The sequence below is a fragment of the Drosophila miranda genome, chromosome 4, assembly GCF_003369915.1.
Source record: "Drosophila miranda strain MSH22 chromosome 4, D.miranda_PacBio2.1, whole genome shotgun sequence".
NCBI lineage: Eukaryota > Metazoa > Arthropoda > Insecta > Diptera > Drosophilidae > Drosophila > Drosophila miranda.
In genome coordinates, this window is record NC_046677.1 from 28,594,942 (window position 1) to 28,608,851 (window position 13,910).

The window sequence follows — 13,910 nt, forward strand, 5'->3', positions numbered from 1 at the left end:
GATGTACTGCAGTCAAAGGTATCTTTGACAACGGCAACTTGTGTGGTTCTATACTGTGTGGTTTTCTTTACTCTTAAATGGAAGAAGGAGTCCTTCTGGATCGAATGACACTTTTGTTGAGATGTTGACGTGCAATAACATGACATGGCCTAGGGACCCAGGGAGATTATTTTATTTCTAAACTTAATTTAATATCCTTGTTTATATTGATGTGAGATTTATTGTTCGACAGCCGACTCCAACCAGACTCACATACGAAAAGTTCAAAAGGGAATGCCCGAGAATTCAAGTACTTTTTTACTTATAAATTGAGCTTATTTAACTATCTAAAAGAGCATTCCCTAGGCCATGCAAAAAAGACAGCAAATGTCTGTTTGGAGAAGCCAAATATTGTTCATATATTCATACACTCGAAGCTAGAGTCTTGTACAGTGAATGCTTTCTGGGGAGTACTGTTTCTGCTTGAAGTGGAATACTCGTTCAATAGAAAGCAGCTTCTGGGGGAGTAAATGCATAGAATGTGAACAAAAACCATTGTCCTGTCAGTGGATATGTTCAGCTAGGTGACCCTGGTCTCGAAGTGAGTGTTCACTGTACCAATTCTGCACTTTTGTTATAAATATTTATTCATATCCAACTGCAGTTGAATTGCATTTGGTATTTTTTGGCAACAGATTTTCCTCGAAATTCGCAAAAATGTTGTATTGAAGCAGCGTCACAGAAAGTCCTTCGTTCCTCACGGTGTAGAGAGAGAGAGAAGGCTTGCGGCAGGCCCTAAGCACACTTGGGACCACCTAAGGGATGGGAGGCAAGAGAGAGAGAGAGAGACCCTCTCCGCCGTCCGCTGACTGTTGTCGTTTGTGGGGCCCACATTGCGTATACGTAATTTGCAGAGACTGTTGCCAAAGTGGCATTTGAATTTATGCCGCCACTTGAGGCGAGTGTAAGTGTGGCACGCTGTGGGTGTAAGCGTAATTTTGTACGTCTGTGTGGGTGGGTGTGTGGATGTGTGGGTTGGTTGCTTGTGTGTATATGGCGAGGGGGCTGTAGAGCAAAGAGTGCGCTTTATTTTAAATTAAATATGCAAATATTCTTCAAGTTCTGGTACGCTCTGCACCGCCTTCTTGCTTTTCCCCCCTCTTGTTGCGAATGTCCTGCTGCCGACAGGAAAGCATAAATTATTGTGAGCAGATGAAATATTTGTGGATGAATTTGTTGCAAGCTGCCTGCCAAGTGCAGTCATCGGGGGCTATTGTTTGCTGCAAAATATTGCTCAGCCGGAAAAAGTGGGTAGCATTGGGGGAAGGGGAAATGCTGTGAGGAAAATTAGAAAAACAAAATGGGGGAAAGAAGAGTGATAAATGAGGGAAAAAGTATAGAAAATGAAAGAACCAGAAATAGGTTGCGATAATCACGATTATTGTTGGTAGATCGATAGATAATTTAGCTATATATGTACATATAATTGTGTGATAGTGGATCCAAACTTTTTTTAAATGAACTATAAACTTTCCTTTAAAAGGGAAAAGAAGGGCAAAGAAGATATCCCAAGGTCGAGTGTACCCCTTAAGCATTTTCAGACTACAGGGTATCAAAATAAAAGGAAACCCCCAGAGAGAGAGAGAGAGAGAGTTATAGGAGGAAGATATAGGAAGATGTAGTGCAGCATTTCCCCAAGACAGGATGTCCTCGGTTGGAAAAACGAATGCTGGCAATTTTATCATTTTTCACTTTGGTAAACAAACACAAAAGACCCACCCGAAACCCCACCCAAAAGGGGTGAAAAGGGGAAAACCGTGAGGGGGGAGACAGACATGAAGGAAATATTGCGGCTTTTGTTGTGGGGCCAACCTTAATCGCTTGCAACCTACACTGCTGCCACATCAGACATCCCTCCCCTGTCACCCCCTGCACCGTGCCTCGTTCTATAGTTATATGGATGGCCCCCAGTAACCCTCCCATCCACCATTCCACAACGATCGAATGTCATTCAAATTGTAATTTTTGTTGCCTCTTTTTTCCCTGCAACATCATCTTTCCTCGAGAACAATCGATGGCAAAGGATAAAATGGAAAAACAGCACAACAATGTGCCAGGATAACAATGGTTGGAAAAGCGCACAAAGGAGATGATAGAAGAGGGGGAGACGGACAGAGGGGTAGGAAAGAGCCCGACAGAGAGAGCAGACAGTTAAAAGCAAACAATAAACAGCGAAATCATTCTGCCCCTCGTGCATGGGGTACTTGCACCACACTAACACCCCCAAAAGAATGTGTGTGCATGTCAATACAGTGCGCCTCGGTAATGTAAGGCATTAAAGAAAAGCTTGCTCTGGGGAAGTTATATTTCCTTACTCTTGCTTTTTATGGGCGCCATGGGAAATAAAAGTCTGATTTTGGTTCAAAACATAGACGGTTTCAAGAAAGATACTTACATATAAAAAGTTTCAAGCGATATCAAGAAATATCAATCTTTGCTCAGCCAAATTCGAATCAATAATGCTAAAAAATTAACTGAGTTCGAGTCGAATGCAACTCCGACAGAGTATGAATGAATGAGTGCATTCACCTAAGACTCGGGCGCACAACATTTAAACGAAGAGACCCATAAACGTCAGTTTAATAGATTCTTCTCTTGGAAAGAGTTTGGATCGGGTAAAGTAAAAGTAAAGACTACTGACGTGTTCTTCAAAAGCCTGGCAAAATTGTATCGAAGGGATTGACGATTTCTTAATCTCGTTTTTGAATGGACAAGTGGCAGATATCTATGTATCATAGAATTCTTCAAAAGTAGTATAGGGGATTTCCAATTCATGGCCAGAACAGCAAATTCTGCTGGCAAAAACATTTCAAGAAAATCTAATATCTCAAAAATACTTTTTTACTGTGAGGTTTATAATTTGTAAATCCTCGATAGCTAAATACATTGAAGCTCCTGCTCGTATATCCCACTGTGCGAGTATCCTGGGCAGAGTAGGCACAAAGTACACTCATATTTCAGGCCTAAAGCAGCCCTTGGCTAATAGGCCAACTTTTGTGCTCACTCTGCAAACATTTGCCCAGCACTTTGGGCCAGGCTTCGGCTGCTCTGCCACTCGGGCTAATGAGCGAACAAAGAGAAAACTCGACCCAACAGCAGGGCAAATACGTGTGTGAGCCTTAGAGTAGACTCCCTTCCGAACTGTAGAAAGTAGCCTTTCGATTTGTTTGTCAAATTAACTATCTCAAAAAAAAAAAAAAAGGTTCATTCCCAAAAACATGGGACAGCTACAGAGCACAGCCGAGGATTGCCCAGACGTGGCTTTCAGTGAAAAATTAATTTGCATTCGTGCCAGCGCCTGTTACAGTGGATTCTATCCGATTCAGAGCAACTACGAGATGGCTTTGATCATCAGCAATATCGAAGTGGCTTGGTCGCCCAGATTCAATCAGATGAAAACCTTTCCGACTCTCGAGGTTAAGTTATGCTTTGGCAGTGCTGCGGGTAAGTCATAGAGAAAAGATCTATCTATACAGAGAGTGGATTGTTATGGATGTTGGAGGTAGAGTTTTGGGGGAGTTAATGATTCTCTGTTGTCTTCTTTGGTGTTTGCCAGTGGAGTTCCTTAATAATTATAATGAAATTGATTCTTCTGACCTTTTGCGGCTTCTGGTGTTTGATTTTTAGAGATTTTCTTCGTTTTATTCAACTGTCAAACGCTGTTGTCGGTAGGTTAACTGAGATAACTGGGAAATGATTAAATGATTTCGATTTCGATTGTACATCCTTAATTTGTAATCTGTAGATTTTGAAAAAATAGACGATTGATATATGCGGTATTGATAAAAGTATCGCTAGACTTTAAACTCTTTATATGCATCGGAATTAAAGCGATCCTTTTTCACTCGTCTAAGAACTACCAGAACTACAAAAAGAGAATGCCCGAGAATGCAATAACAAAATACAAGCCGCGGTAATCGCTTTTAGACTAATGCGCATAGTCTTGAGACCGGGACCTTGGCAAAACCAAAGCACATGTCGTGTGCATGACGATACACATTACTCCTCAACTTGAGTCTAGCCAATAATATATTTTTTTAAATGACTTTTCCCGTTTCCTGCTTTATTCTTATAGCTTATAGAAACATGCGTGTATAATCGCATGATCCTTTCTTAATTATTTATAACTTTTTTGTAATAATCTTTATTTTATATATCTGTTAATAATGGTACTTAGTTACTAAAGGCGGAAAAAGATAAGTTAAAAGTTAGCTAAATTTAAATGATTATAAATATTGCATGCAATTAGTTTAAGAGATAGTTCAGGGGATAGGGTTTGACAGAGGGAGCTATAATTATGGCATAAAACCCTAAAAGGTTCATGATCAGCATAATTAGACCTACATATGGGTAGACGGATAGGCCTAAAAGTACGGGTAGGTCTAGATGGAACGGCCAAGTCAATCTGACCCAAGAGAGTTTGGGAGTCAACAGTCCCAAGAAGGAGCTTGTGCACGAACATTACGCCATTGCGGGCTCCACACACAAGAACACTACTCCAATATAGGACGTACTAACGAGATGTACAGTTGTTTCGTAACGTACGGGTCGTCAAACTCCTTGGACCAACGCTTGATGAACGCTAAAACACCCTTAGCTTTATTTACAGTTGCAGCTATATGGGTGTTAAAACACATCTTATGATCAAAAAGCACTCCGAGGTCATTTGAACTCGAAATTCGCTCAAGGACATGATTTCCTAGAACACATGGGACAAAATGAGGAGCGCGACGGTAAAATGCCATAAGTTTGCATTTGGAAAGGTTCAGAAAAAGAAGATTAGTTGAACACCACAATAGTAGTTCACTTAGATCAAGTTGAAGGCGTGTGTGCAAATACCAATCAGAGTAAGAAAGACAGATTTTGACATCATCAGCATACATTAGTGTAGTAGAGTATGTTATAACTTGAGGAAGGTCATTCACAAATAAAATAAACATATATATATATTCAACTACTTTTATTTTTTCTCTCTTTTGACTTCTTTATGGACTCCATTTTCACTTGGCTTCTTGCTCTGACGGACTCAGTCAACCATAATCGTAGTCGTATTTACCTGCTGCTTGCTGTTCGCTGCCCGCCCACACTTTTTCTGCACCAGCTGTCAAAAGTCGGCCTCATCATTCATTACCTCTGCACCCACAATCCAGCAATCCCCGCGCCGTCAATCCACCAATCCACCAATCAGCCCACACAGAAGCTCTCACTTGACATTTATCATGACGATGATGATCATTATTCCCGCTCCCGCTTCCAATCCCACTCCCAGGCCCATCCTCATTTCCATCATCATCATCATTATCCTTGCACGTCGCGCTTTAACCTTCAAAAGGCATTTTCATTAAGCGGCTTCCACTGTCTCTCTTCCTTTTTGACTTTTCCGCTGCCTGTTCCTGCCTTTCCCTTTGGCTTTTTCATTGCCCCGCGGCTTTCCCCTTCTGCTTCTGTTGGCTGCCACTTTTGTGACTTTTCCCCCTTGTTTTTCCAGCCATCTTTTTGCTGTGTTCTGTACGCCTTTTTAACCCTTAATTAAAAACGATTAGCAATTCCTGCTCAGACATCAGCCTAAAGGTCGTTCGGTGCAGTAGCCCCATTAAATATGCAATGCAAATACTTTAATTATACAAATAACAAGGGATTATATACAGTTCTGCCTAAGGGAGAGCGATAGGTACAGGGACAGCCATAGGTATAGGTAAAGGGATACATAAAAAGTGACTTTTCATTGTTGGCACTTTGGACATTTTTCCGGCATTTTTCTGGGAGCGGAGGAAAACCAAAAATACCCGAATCAAACGGAAGTTGTTCGTTTCACGCGAAATATGAACAAGTTTCGGACGGGGGCTATAGGAGAGCCAAAGGGGGGCTATAATAGGACTTAGATGGGGTAATGGGGGCTTAGGGAGAGCTCTGTTTGTGGCGCTAGAAATAGGTAACGAAATGAATTCGTTTTCGAATGTCGTGCACGCAAACGTGTTACTCGTAGCTACCTTTACATTTCAGCTCCACAACTAAACCATCATCGACCTCCACATCGCATGAACATTCCCTTATTTGTACTTTCTCTTTTTTACTTTGCACCCTCTCACACCCTCTGCCAAAACCACAATTAGTTTTGGGGCTTTGGCTGGGTGGCAGGTTACTCGTTTTGTGGCTTGTTTTTTTTTGGTTGTTGTGGTTCCGCCAGCAGGAGGACCCAGACTTTGTTGAGTTTTTCAAGCTTAGCTGGATTTCAGTGGCTCTAAGCGCAGAGGGAGCTCAGGGAATAGCATCTGGGATCGGGTATCACTGGAGGGCTTTTTACTAAAGCAAATGTGCAGGATTTGTCATTGTGCTAATCTGGTGTTGATATAGCTAGGATTTCGGCATGGAATATACTGATTATCCTTTCATATGTTTGACTTTTCTATAGTTTGAATCTCTAGGTATTTCCCCCGAGTATTTTCCTAAGATTCGGTGCTTTGTTTTCGGTGTCGTTTTGACTATTATTAATGAGACCTTTCCCAGGTTTTTGTCCTTTTCTTTGGACTTTTCTGAGGCTTAATAGTTGATTAGTTCGATATTTCTTTTGATATTTATAGCTTCTTGACGTAAACGATTTTCTGGAATATTGTCTTAATTCTCTTCAGGAATTTCTGTAATAATGAGAAGATTTTCTCACAATGTTTGAATTTTTAGATAAATTTATGTAATATTTTTTAATGGAATTTCCTTAGAGCATTAAAGCCAGAGCTACTGGCTGTGTCGTTTTTATAAAATAGCCCTCCTGTGTAATCTTTTACTTATTTCCATTCCTATTTGTTTTTGCGTAAATCTCCAATTTTTCATCTGAAAAGCTAAAAGAATTAAAAGACAATGTTTAGGAGGTAGAATTAAAATTCTGTTTATTTTATTTATCTTTTGTTATATACATATGTATATATCTTATATATTCTTAAATGGTATGCTTGCTGGATTAATCTATGGATAAACTTAAGCCCGCTTTTTATATATGTTTCCTTCTTATATATTAAATTGCTTTCAATTTCATTAGTGGAAATATCACCCAACCTCAGCTTGAGGTTTTTTCTGAAATTGCTTTCCATGAATATATTTACTATAATTTCATATTTTCCTTCCCTCTTTCAATTTGTTTTCTCCTGGAAATTGCTTAGTATTATAACGTCAAGTGTTTTTCATGGAATCAACTTCATCAAGGAAACTCTTCACATTCCACCTTTTCTCCAGCCCGCAATCTTGCTACCTCTTTCTATATTGCTTTCTTGCTGTTTCTGTCTGGCTCTATTCCTCCCCATTTCTTTCCTTTCTCTACGTCTCTATGTCTCTATTTCTCCATTCCTCGCTCTAACTTTTTCGCTGTGGGAGGCACTCCTTGTCACCCACTTGACTTTGGCTACAAGGCAAAATTACAATAGCTACAGAAATACAATAATGGCAAATGAAAGTTTTTGCCTGCTTGTTATGGTAGCCAAAGGGGGGAATGGGGGGGCGGAGGAAACCCGCTTCTAGTCCTGGGGCTAAGCCTTTGAGCGGAATGGGGGTACAGGGGTTATTTTTTTCACTGAAAGAAATATCAAGTTTTGAGATACTTTTGGGATGCTTAATTGTTTCCGTATTGTGATGATAAAATATTGAAACGTTGATCAAATACAGTTTCTTCTGTCTGTCCATAACGTCTTTATACTGGTCTCTTATTCCTAGAAACAATAGTAATTTATATCTTTATGTTTAGCCTCGAAATCTTGAGAGAACGATCTGTAACTGCGGCCATTGCTCCAAAATGTATTCTTCGGAATGCAAATGCAAATCTGAATATTTCTATTTAAGAATGATTTCCTCCTATTAGGATATTGGATATTCAAAATTATTATCTAGAATATATTCTCAGGCTTAAGACAATTGTTTTCTAATATTCCATATAAAATGAGATATTACCATGTGAAATTATAATGTTCAAAGGCGGCAACCCTGTCCAATCGCCTCGCACTCTCGCGCCGATATGAGTAAAATATCGGGACGACTGAAACTTTTTCATATAATAGATATCATAAATATACGATATATCTTTCGCGATTTCAATTTTTCGCGCAGTGTACAGCAAGAAACATTCATCTGATGTCAGAGCGCGATAAGCGACACAACGACGCACTAAATGTCGTTCTTTCTTTCCTTCTTTGGATAACTTTGGCTATTTCGGGGCACCCGTTGTCTTGTCGCCCGACGACCCGACATTTGGCATTGGTTAAGCTATAAAAAATTGAAATATAATTGATTGGCAGTGCCCTGGAAAGTTGTGTGTCTGGGGAGGAGGGACCGAGCCCCTGCCGCGTGGCATTGACGCAGTCGCCTGGCCAAATTAGTTGGCTTGTAATTTTAGACGCCATCAAGTTGGCTTTGTGCCCCGCTGATGGATGGAACGTTGATGAGGACAGCAACCGGCAAACAGAAGTTTTGCTCGAAAACTTTAACCATTAAACTCAATTACCAGCAAAAGTTGCCTCCTGCTAAACCAAGGACTTCACTTGTCTATAATTCTAGGGATCTCCTCGTTGTCGAGCTGCGGGGATCCTGAACGGTTGCCGGAACTGCCGCCGTTGGACGAGCAGCGACTGCAGCGAGCGGCTTTGCATTTGCAGCAGAAGCTGATCCTGCGCGAATGGCTGAGGGACCATCACATGCGGCATCATTACCAACATCTGCTGGGGGTTGAGGTGGCCTCCCTGGAGGACGTCTACTGGCTGGAGGACTCGCGGGCCAGCAGCATTTTGGGCAAGGACTGGCACCTCTGGTCTTCGGCGCGACAGAATCTGCCCACATCGAAGTCCCAGCTGGACGCACTCAAAGCCCAGCTCTGGTCGACGGTGGTCAAGTCGAGCCAGCACCAGGACGCCTGGACATGGGGTGGTATGCTGGTGGTCTCCGTCTCCGTTGCCGGCTTGGTTACCCTAGCAGCCATGACCCAGCCCTCGCTGGCCCCCGAGGCCAGGCACTCGCTGCTGCAGTATGTGACCGGAAAGTATCTTCTGCCCGCCAACTGCAAGGTGCAGTGGGACTGGAAGGATCCGGCGCAAGTGGGCGGCACCATGTGCTTTGTGGTGCGCTTCTTTCAGCGGAATGGTCAGCCCTATCCCATCTGTGATACGGACCAGTTCTTCGTGGAGGTCACCGAGGGCACACGCAAGGTGGTCACCATCAGCGAGCTGGGCTCCTCCACCGATCCCAACAATGCCAATATCGCCAAGGTCAAGTTTACCGTCCGCACTGCCGGCCAGTACAAGATCTCTGTGCTCATCGGGGCCAGCCACATTGCCGGCTCCCCCTTCATGCGCAACTTCCTGCCGGGATCCATCGATGCCCGCAGGTCGCGCTTCATCCGCCCAGCCAGCACCGTCATTTGCTGTGCAGGCTCTCCCACCCTGATGCACATCGAGCCCAGGGATGAGTTCGGGAATGCCTGTCTGTTCGATCAATCGCAGTCGGATGAGGCATTGCAGGTGGGAATCTATAGCTCCATTCGTTCTTTTTTTCTCTAATTCCCATTAATCTTCTTAGGGCTATCAGGTAGCTGTGTATGATCTTCATGGCGTGGCCGTGGAGAAGCTACACCATGCCATTGCCTTTAACTATGACAGAGTCAACTCCAGGGTCTCGGTGACCGCTCTCTTTCCAGAGCCCACATGCCTAAGGGCCGTGATCAGCTACAAGGATCAGCAGCTGCCAAATGGAGACTTTGACATCATTGTCTTGAGCAGTAAGTGCAAGTAATAATCTTTCAGCAAACGATATCCTATATATTTCGTTCTATCTTTCTTTAGGCAGCGACACCACGCTGGTGCACAAGAACATTGCCTCGCGGAAGCACAACATCTGCTATGAGGCTAAGCTCCTGAGCATCTTTGGCTCCTCGAAGAGCAAGCCCCGGAAGGTACTCTGCTATGTGGGACCCAAGCAGGTGAGTAATCAGGCCCCAGGGCTTCTGGCGGGGAACTAGTGAAATGTTAAGGCTCAGAACTCGTTGATCTTTCAGGTGACCATCAAGGAGATGATCCTTAAGTTCATACCCAAGAGGATCGCCACATTTCGGCTGTGTCCGTCGACCAAGTTCCACTTTATGCCGCAGTTGGTGTCGCAGTTGCACGGGCCCGTCTTCATCATCGACGATGGGGCACAACCGAGGATCGAGTTGGCCTCGAAAGATCGCAATATCATAGCGGCCACCTTTACACACTTTTTGCTGAAGAACATTGGCGGTTCGGAGACGTTCAAGGACAAGCAGGACTTTTTCTACCACGAAGTGCGCAAGTTCTATGCCAGCTACTACCACCAGAAGATGGCCCTCAAGGTGCAGCGCGAGAAGATACTCGAGAGCAGCATGAAGGCCACCAAGGGCTTCTCCTTGTCCGATTGGTGTGGCAACTTTGAGGTGACATTCCAGGGCGAGCAGGGCGTCGATTTGGGTGGACTACGTCGCGAGTGGTTTGAGCTCGTCTGCAGTTCCCTGTTCGATGCCCGCGGCGGCCTCTTCTGCACATTCCATGACAAGCATCAGGCTCTGGTTCATCCGAATCCCACACGGGCAGCTCATCTGAAGCTGAAGCACTTTGAGTTTGCCGGCAAAATGGTGGGCAAGTGCCTGTTCGAGAGTGCCCTCGGTGGCAGCTATCGACAGATGGTGCGAGCACGCTTCAGTCGTTCATTTCTGGCTCAGCTAATAGGACTGAGAGTACACTATAAGGTAGAGTACACCAGTCCCTAATCTATCTATGTACTTATAATCTCCTTCCTTTAGTACTTTGAACAAGATGATCCGGATCTGTATCTCTCTAAAATCAAATACATCTTGGACACTGATCTCGATGCCACAGACACTTTGGAGCTGTACTTCGTGGAAGAGCTGTACGATGCCAGCAATGGAAAGCTGAGCAAGACCATTGAGCTCATTCCGAATGGGGCCAAGACCCGCGTGACCAATGCCAGCAAGAACCAGTATCTAGACTCGTTGGCACAGCAGCGACTGTGTAACAGTGTCAAGGATGAGGTGGACAGCTTTCTGAAGGGCCTGAACTCCATTATTCCCGATAATCTTTTGAGCATTTTCGACGAGAATGAACTGGAGGTGATTATTTTATTAATATAAGATTTATAATATATAATTATACCCCATACTATTCATCTCTCAACTGTTGAAGATTCTGATCTTAGGTGTGAAAGATATAGAATACAGATACAGAATTTTTAAGATACAAATATATTAATTTTTATATACTGTTCGTTGTAAAGAAAGAAACAGCATGAACAGATCGTACAATCGCCCAGATTGCATCACTCCAATTACATATTTCCCTTAGTAAAACATCATTTTCAACTGATGATAGTGGTATCTTGTACATAAACTGAAATATTGGCTGATACTTGAAATCTGTCTACCTTAATTAATTTGTTATGAATTTTTTCCTGTTGCAGCTCCTGATGTGCGGCACTGGGGAGTACTCCATCAGCGATTTCAAGTCCCATCACATTACCAATGGCAACTCGGCCGAATTTCGGCGTGTTCTGGCCTGGTTCTGGGCCGGAGTGAGCAACTTCAGCCAGACCGAGATGGCCCGCTTGCTGCAGTTCACCACGGGCTGTTCGCAGCTGCCGCCCGGAGGGTTCCAGGAGCTGAATCCCCAGTTCCAGATCACGGCTGCCCCCACATTTGGCAATCTGCCCACGGCGCACACTTGGTGGGTGGATGGAGTGTGCTGGAAAGTTGTAGTTTTTTGATTAATTTGAAACTTTTTCCATTACTTTTTTTTTACCAGCTTCAATCAGCTGTGCCTGCCGGACTACGAGAGCTACGAGCAGTTCGAGAAGTCTCTGCTTTTGGCCATCAGCGAGGGCAGCGAGGGCTTCGGCATGATCTAAAGTGGGATGGAAAATGGATGATGGAATGAAATTTCACGGATTTTAGTTGTTATTTAACTTTTTTTGTGTGTGCTGCGACTGTGTTCCTCTCTCTTTGAGCGCTTTATATGTATGTCTCATGCTAGATGCTAAGTAAACTAGTCGATAAGTCTGTCTAGGGATTGTTGCTAGAAAAAAAACTCAATATTCGATATTCGATATTTTGTGTGTGTGTCCATAAGTTGAGCAATAATTAGTTACGTTACGGATTAGCCGGAAGACGTAGTAGTTTTTGAATCGAGTCAAAATGCAAATTAAAACTGAATATATATCATCATCAAAAAGAATGTGATAATTGTATTATAAAGTAATTCAACCTAAGCGTAAAGGAAACCAACTTTTAAGCCAACCTTCGGGTTAACCTAAAGATGTACCAACTAAAACACCAAAAACCAAAACTAAACTTAGTTAATTGTTAGCTGCGCTGTGTGTAAAACTCAAAACTAAAACCAAAGCTAAAACAGAAACAGAAACAAACACTAAACTTTGTAGAATATTGTACGGGAAAGAACAAGATATTTGTAAAATTTAAATAGTCAAAGCATAAACTAAAAGCAATGTTAATATGCATTTCCTCTAACAAAATATACAAATATACGATACAAAAATATTGAATAAAATACGATGTAAAAGTTGCCAAATTCTGGCACAAAAAACTTCAAATGGAAATCCGCCCTCCCTCTAAACAAAAACCCTCTGTGACCCCTGCTATATCCCCTCTTCTATAAGCAATACGGAAGCAAAAAATGTTTAATTGTAGTTTTTAAATGTTGTTGAAAAGCAAAGCAAAAATCAAACAAATCATATACTAAACAACCAAATATTTAGAAATTGTAATGGAATTGTAGTTGTTGAAGGAACTCTAAAAAAAACGAAAACGAAAAGCTTATATATCACGATTGGAGAAAAACGGTTTAAGAACGGTTCAAGGTAAATAAAAATCGACAGTTTAGAACGGAAACTATTTGGTCGATTGTTGTTTCAACTATTAAGTAGTTTTGGATATTCATATATGTATTTTGAATATGTATTATTTATTTAAATAGTACAATATCGTTTTGAAACATGTACACTCTATCGCACCCATTCAATTCCACGCCTCAACTAAGCTGTAAACATGTTTTAGTATATTGTACCCACTTATAGTACATTTATTGCACCAAAAACTGGTACCGTACCCTAAGTATCGCACAACTTTCGTCGAGCGTACGAGCGTCCAAGGTCCCAGAGGTCACACGATGAAATTCGCTTTGGGCTGCTGTCAATGAACCCGCGTAAGGGGTTACGCAAGCAATGCCTGATTTAACCGTAGCATTAGCATGCCATACCGTACCATTCAGTAGCCATATAAAAGCGATCGTATCTGTGAACTGTACTTTAACGTATGTATTTTGAGGTCTTCAACCATGAGATACGTATCTGGCGGCGGCCCCCAGTGAGAGTTGTGGGAACGTGAGTGACAAATTACAAACGCATCGGGCAAATCAACAATTTCTAGCAAACGCGTGCTCATCATATACACATCTACCTGTGTATCTGTGCGTGCGTATGGGTTTAAACAATTATTAGCAACTAATTAGAGTATGAATATATGTAGCATGAAAGGGCTGAGGCCTTTGGCGCCTGAGTGCGACTGAAGGAGAAAGTGGATGTTACCCAGAAGTGTTCATAAAACTGTCACTTTCTAGATGATGGGCACACGCAGACGGTCCACGCGCCACGCGCCAACCAGAGATCTCTCTACAATGGAGAGGGTCAGCCCCATCTTGGAGCATTTCTTTGCTAGAAGAGCGGCAAGTAACTCCCAAGAATGGCTTTGACTCTTGGGATATGAATAAAGACTTTAAAAGCTAAAGAGGTACTCATTCCAGATGAAGGTTAAGCGAAAGTCTTGTGGGTTCGGTATGTTAAAAGAAGCTCTTTAG

General features: G+C 42.6%; 1 protein-coding gene across 6 annotated transcripts in view; it reads left to right on the forward strand.

The window, feature by feature from the left end:
• LOC108163457 (apoptosis-resistant E3 ubiquitin protein ligase 1) overlaps positions 1–12,946 on the forward strand; it is a 29,846-nt gene extending 16,900 nt beyond the window's left edge. For 2 of the 6 annotated variants that reach the window (XM_017298747.2, XM_017298750.2), the window contains exons 2-8: positions 8,578–9,533; positions 9,592–9,790; positions 9,855–9,991; positions 10,043–10,774; positions 10,829–11,155; positions 11,503–11,765; positions 11,844–12,946. In XM_017298747.2, the coding sequence (XP_017154236.1) occupies positions 8,578–9,533; positions 9,592–9,790; positions 9,855–9,991; positions 10,043–10,774; positions 10,829–11,155; positions 11,503–11,765; positions 11,844–11,946 (2,717 nt within the window). In that variant the 3' untranslated portion in view covers positions 11,947–12,946. Of the gene's footprint in view, positions 1–3,237; positions 3,484–8,577; positions 9,534–9,591; positions 9,791–9,854; positions 9,992–10,042; positions 10,775–10,828; positions 11,156–11,502; positions 11,766–11,843 lie in introns of those variants that run through there. The other 4 variants (XM_017298748.2, XM_017298751.2, XM_017298746.2 and 1 more) reach the window with 3 other exon arrangements.
• Positions 12,947–13,910: the final 964 nt, after the last annotated feature.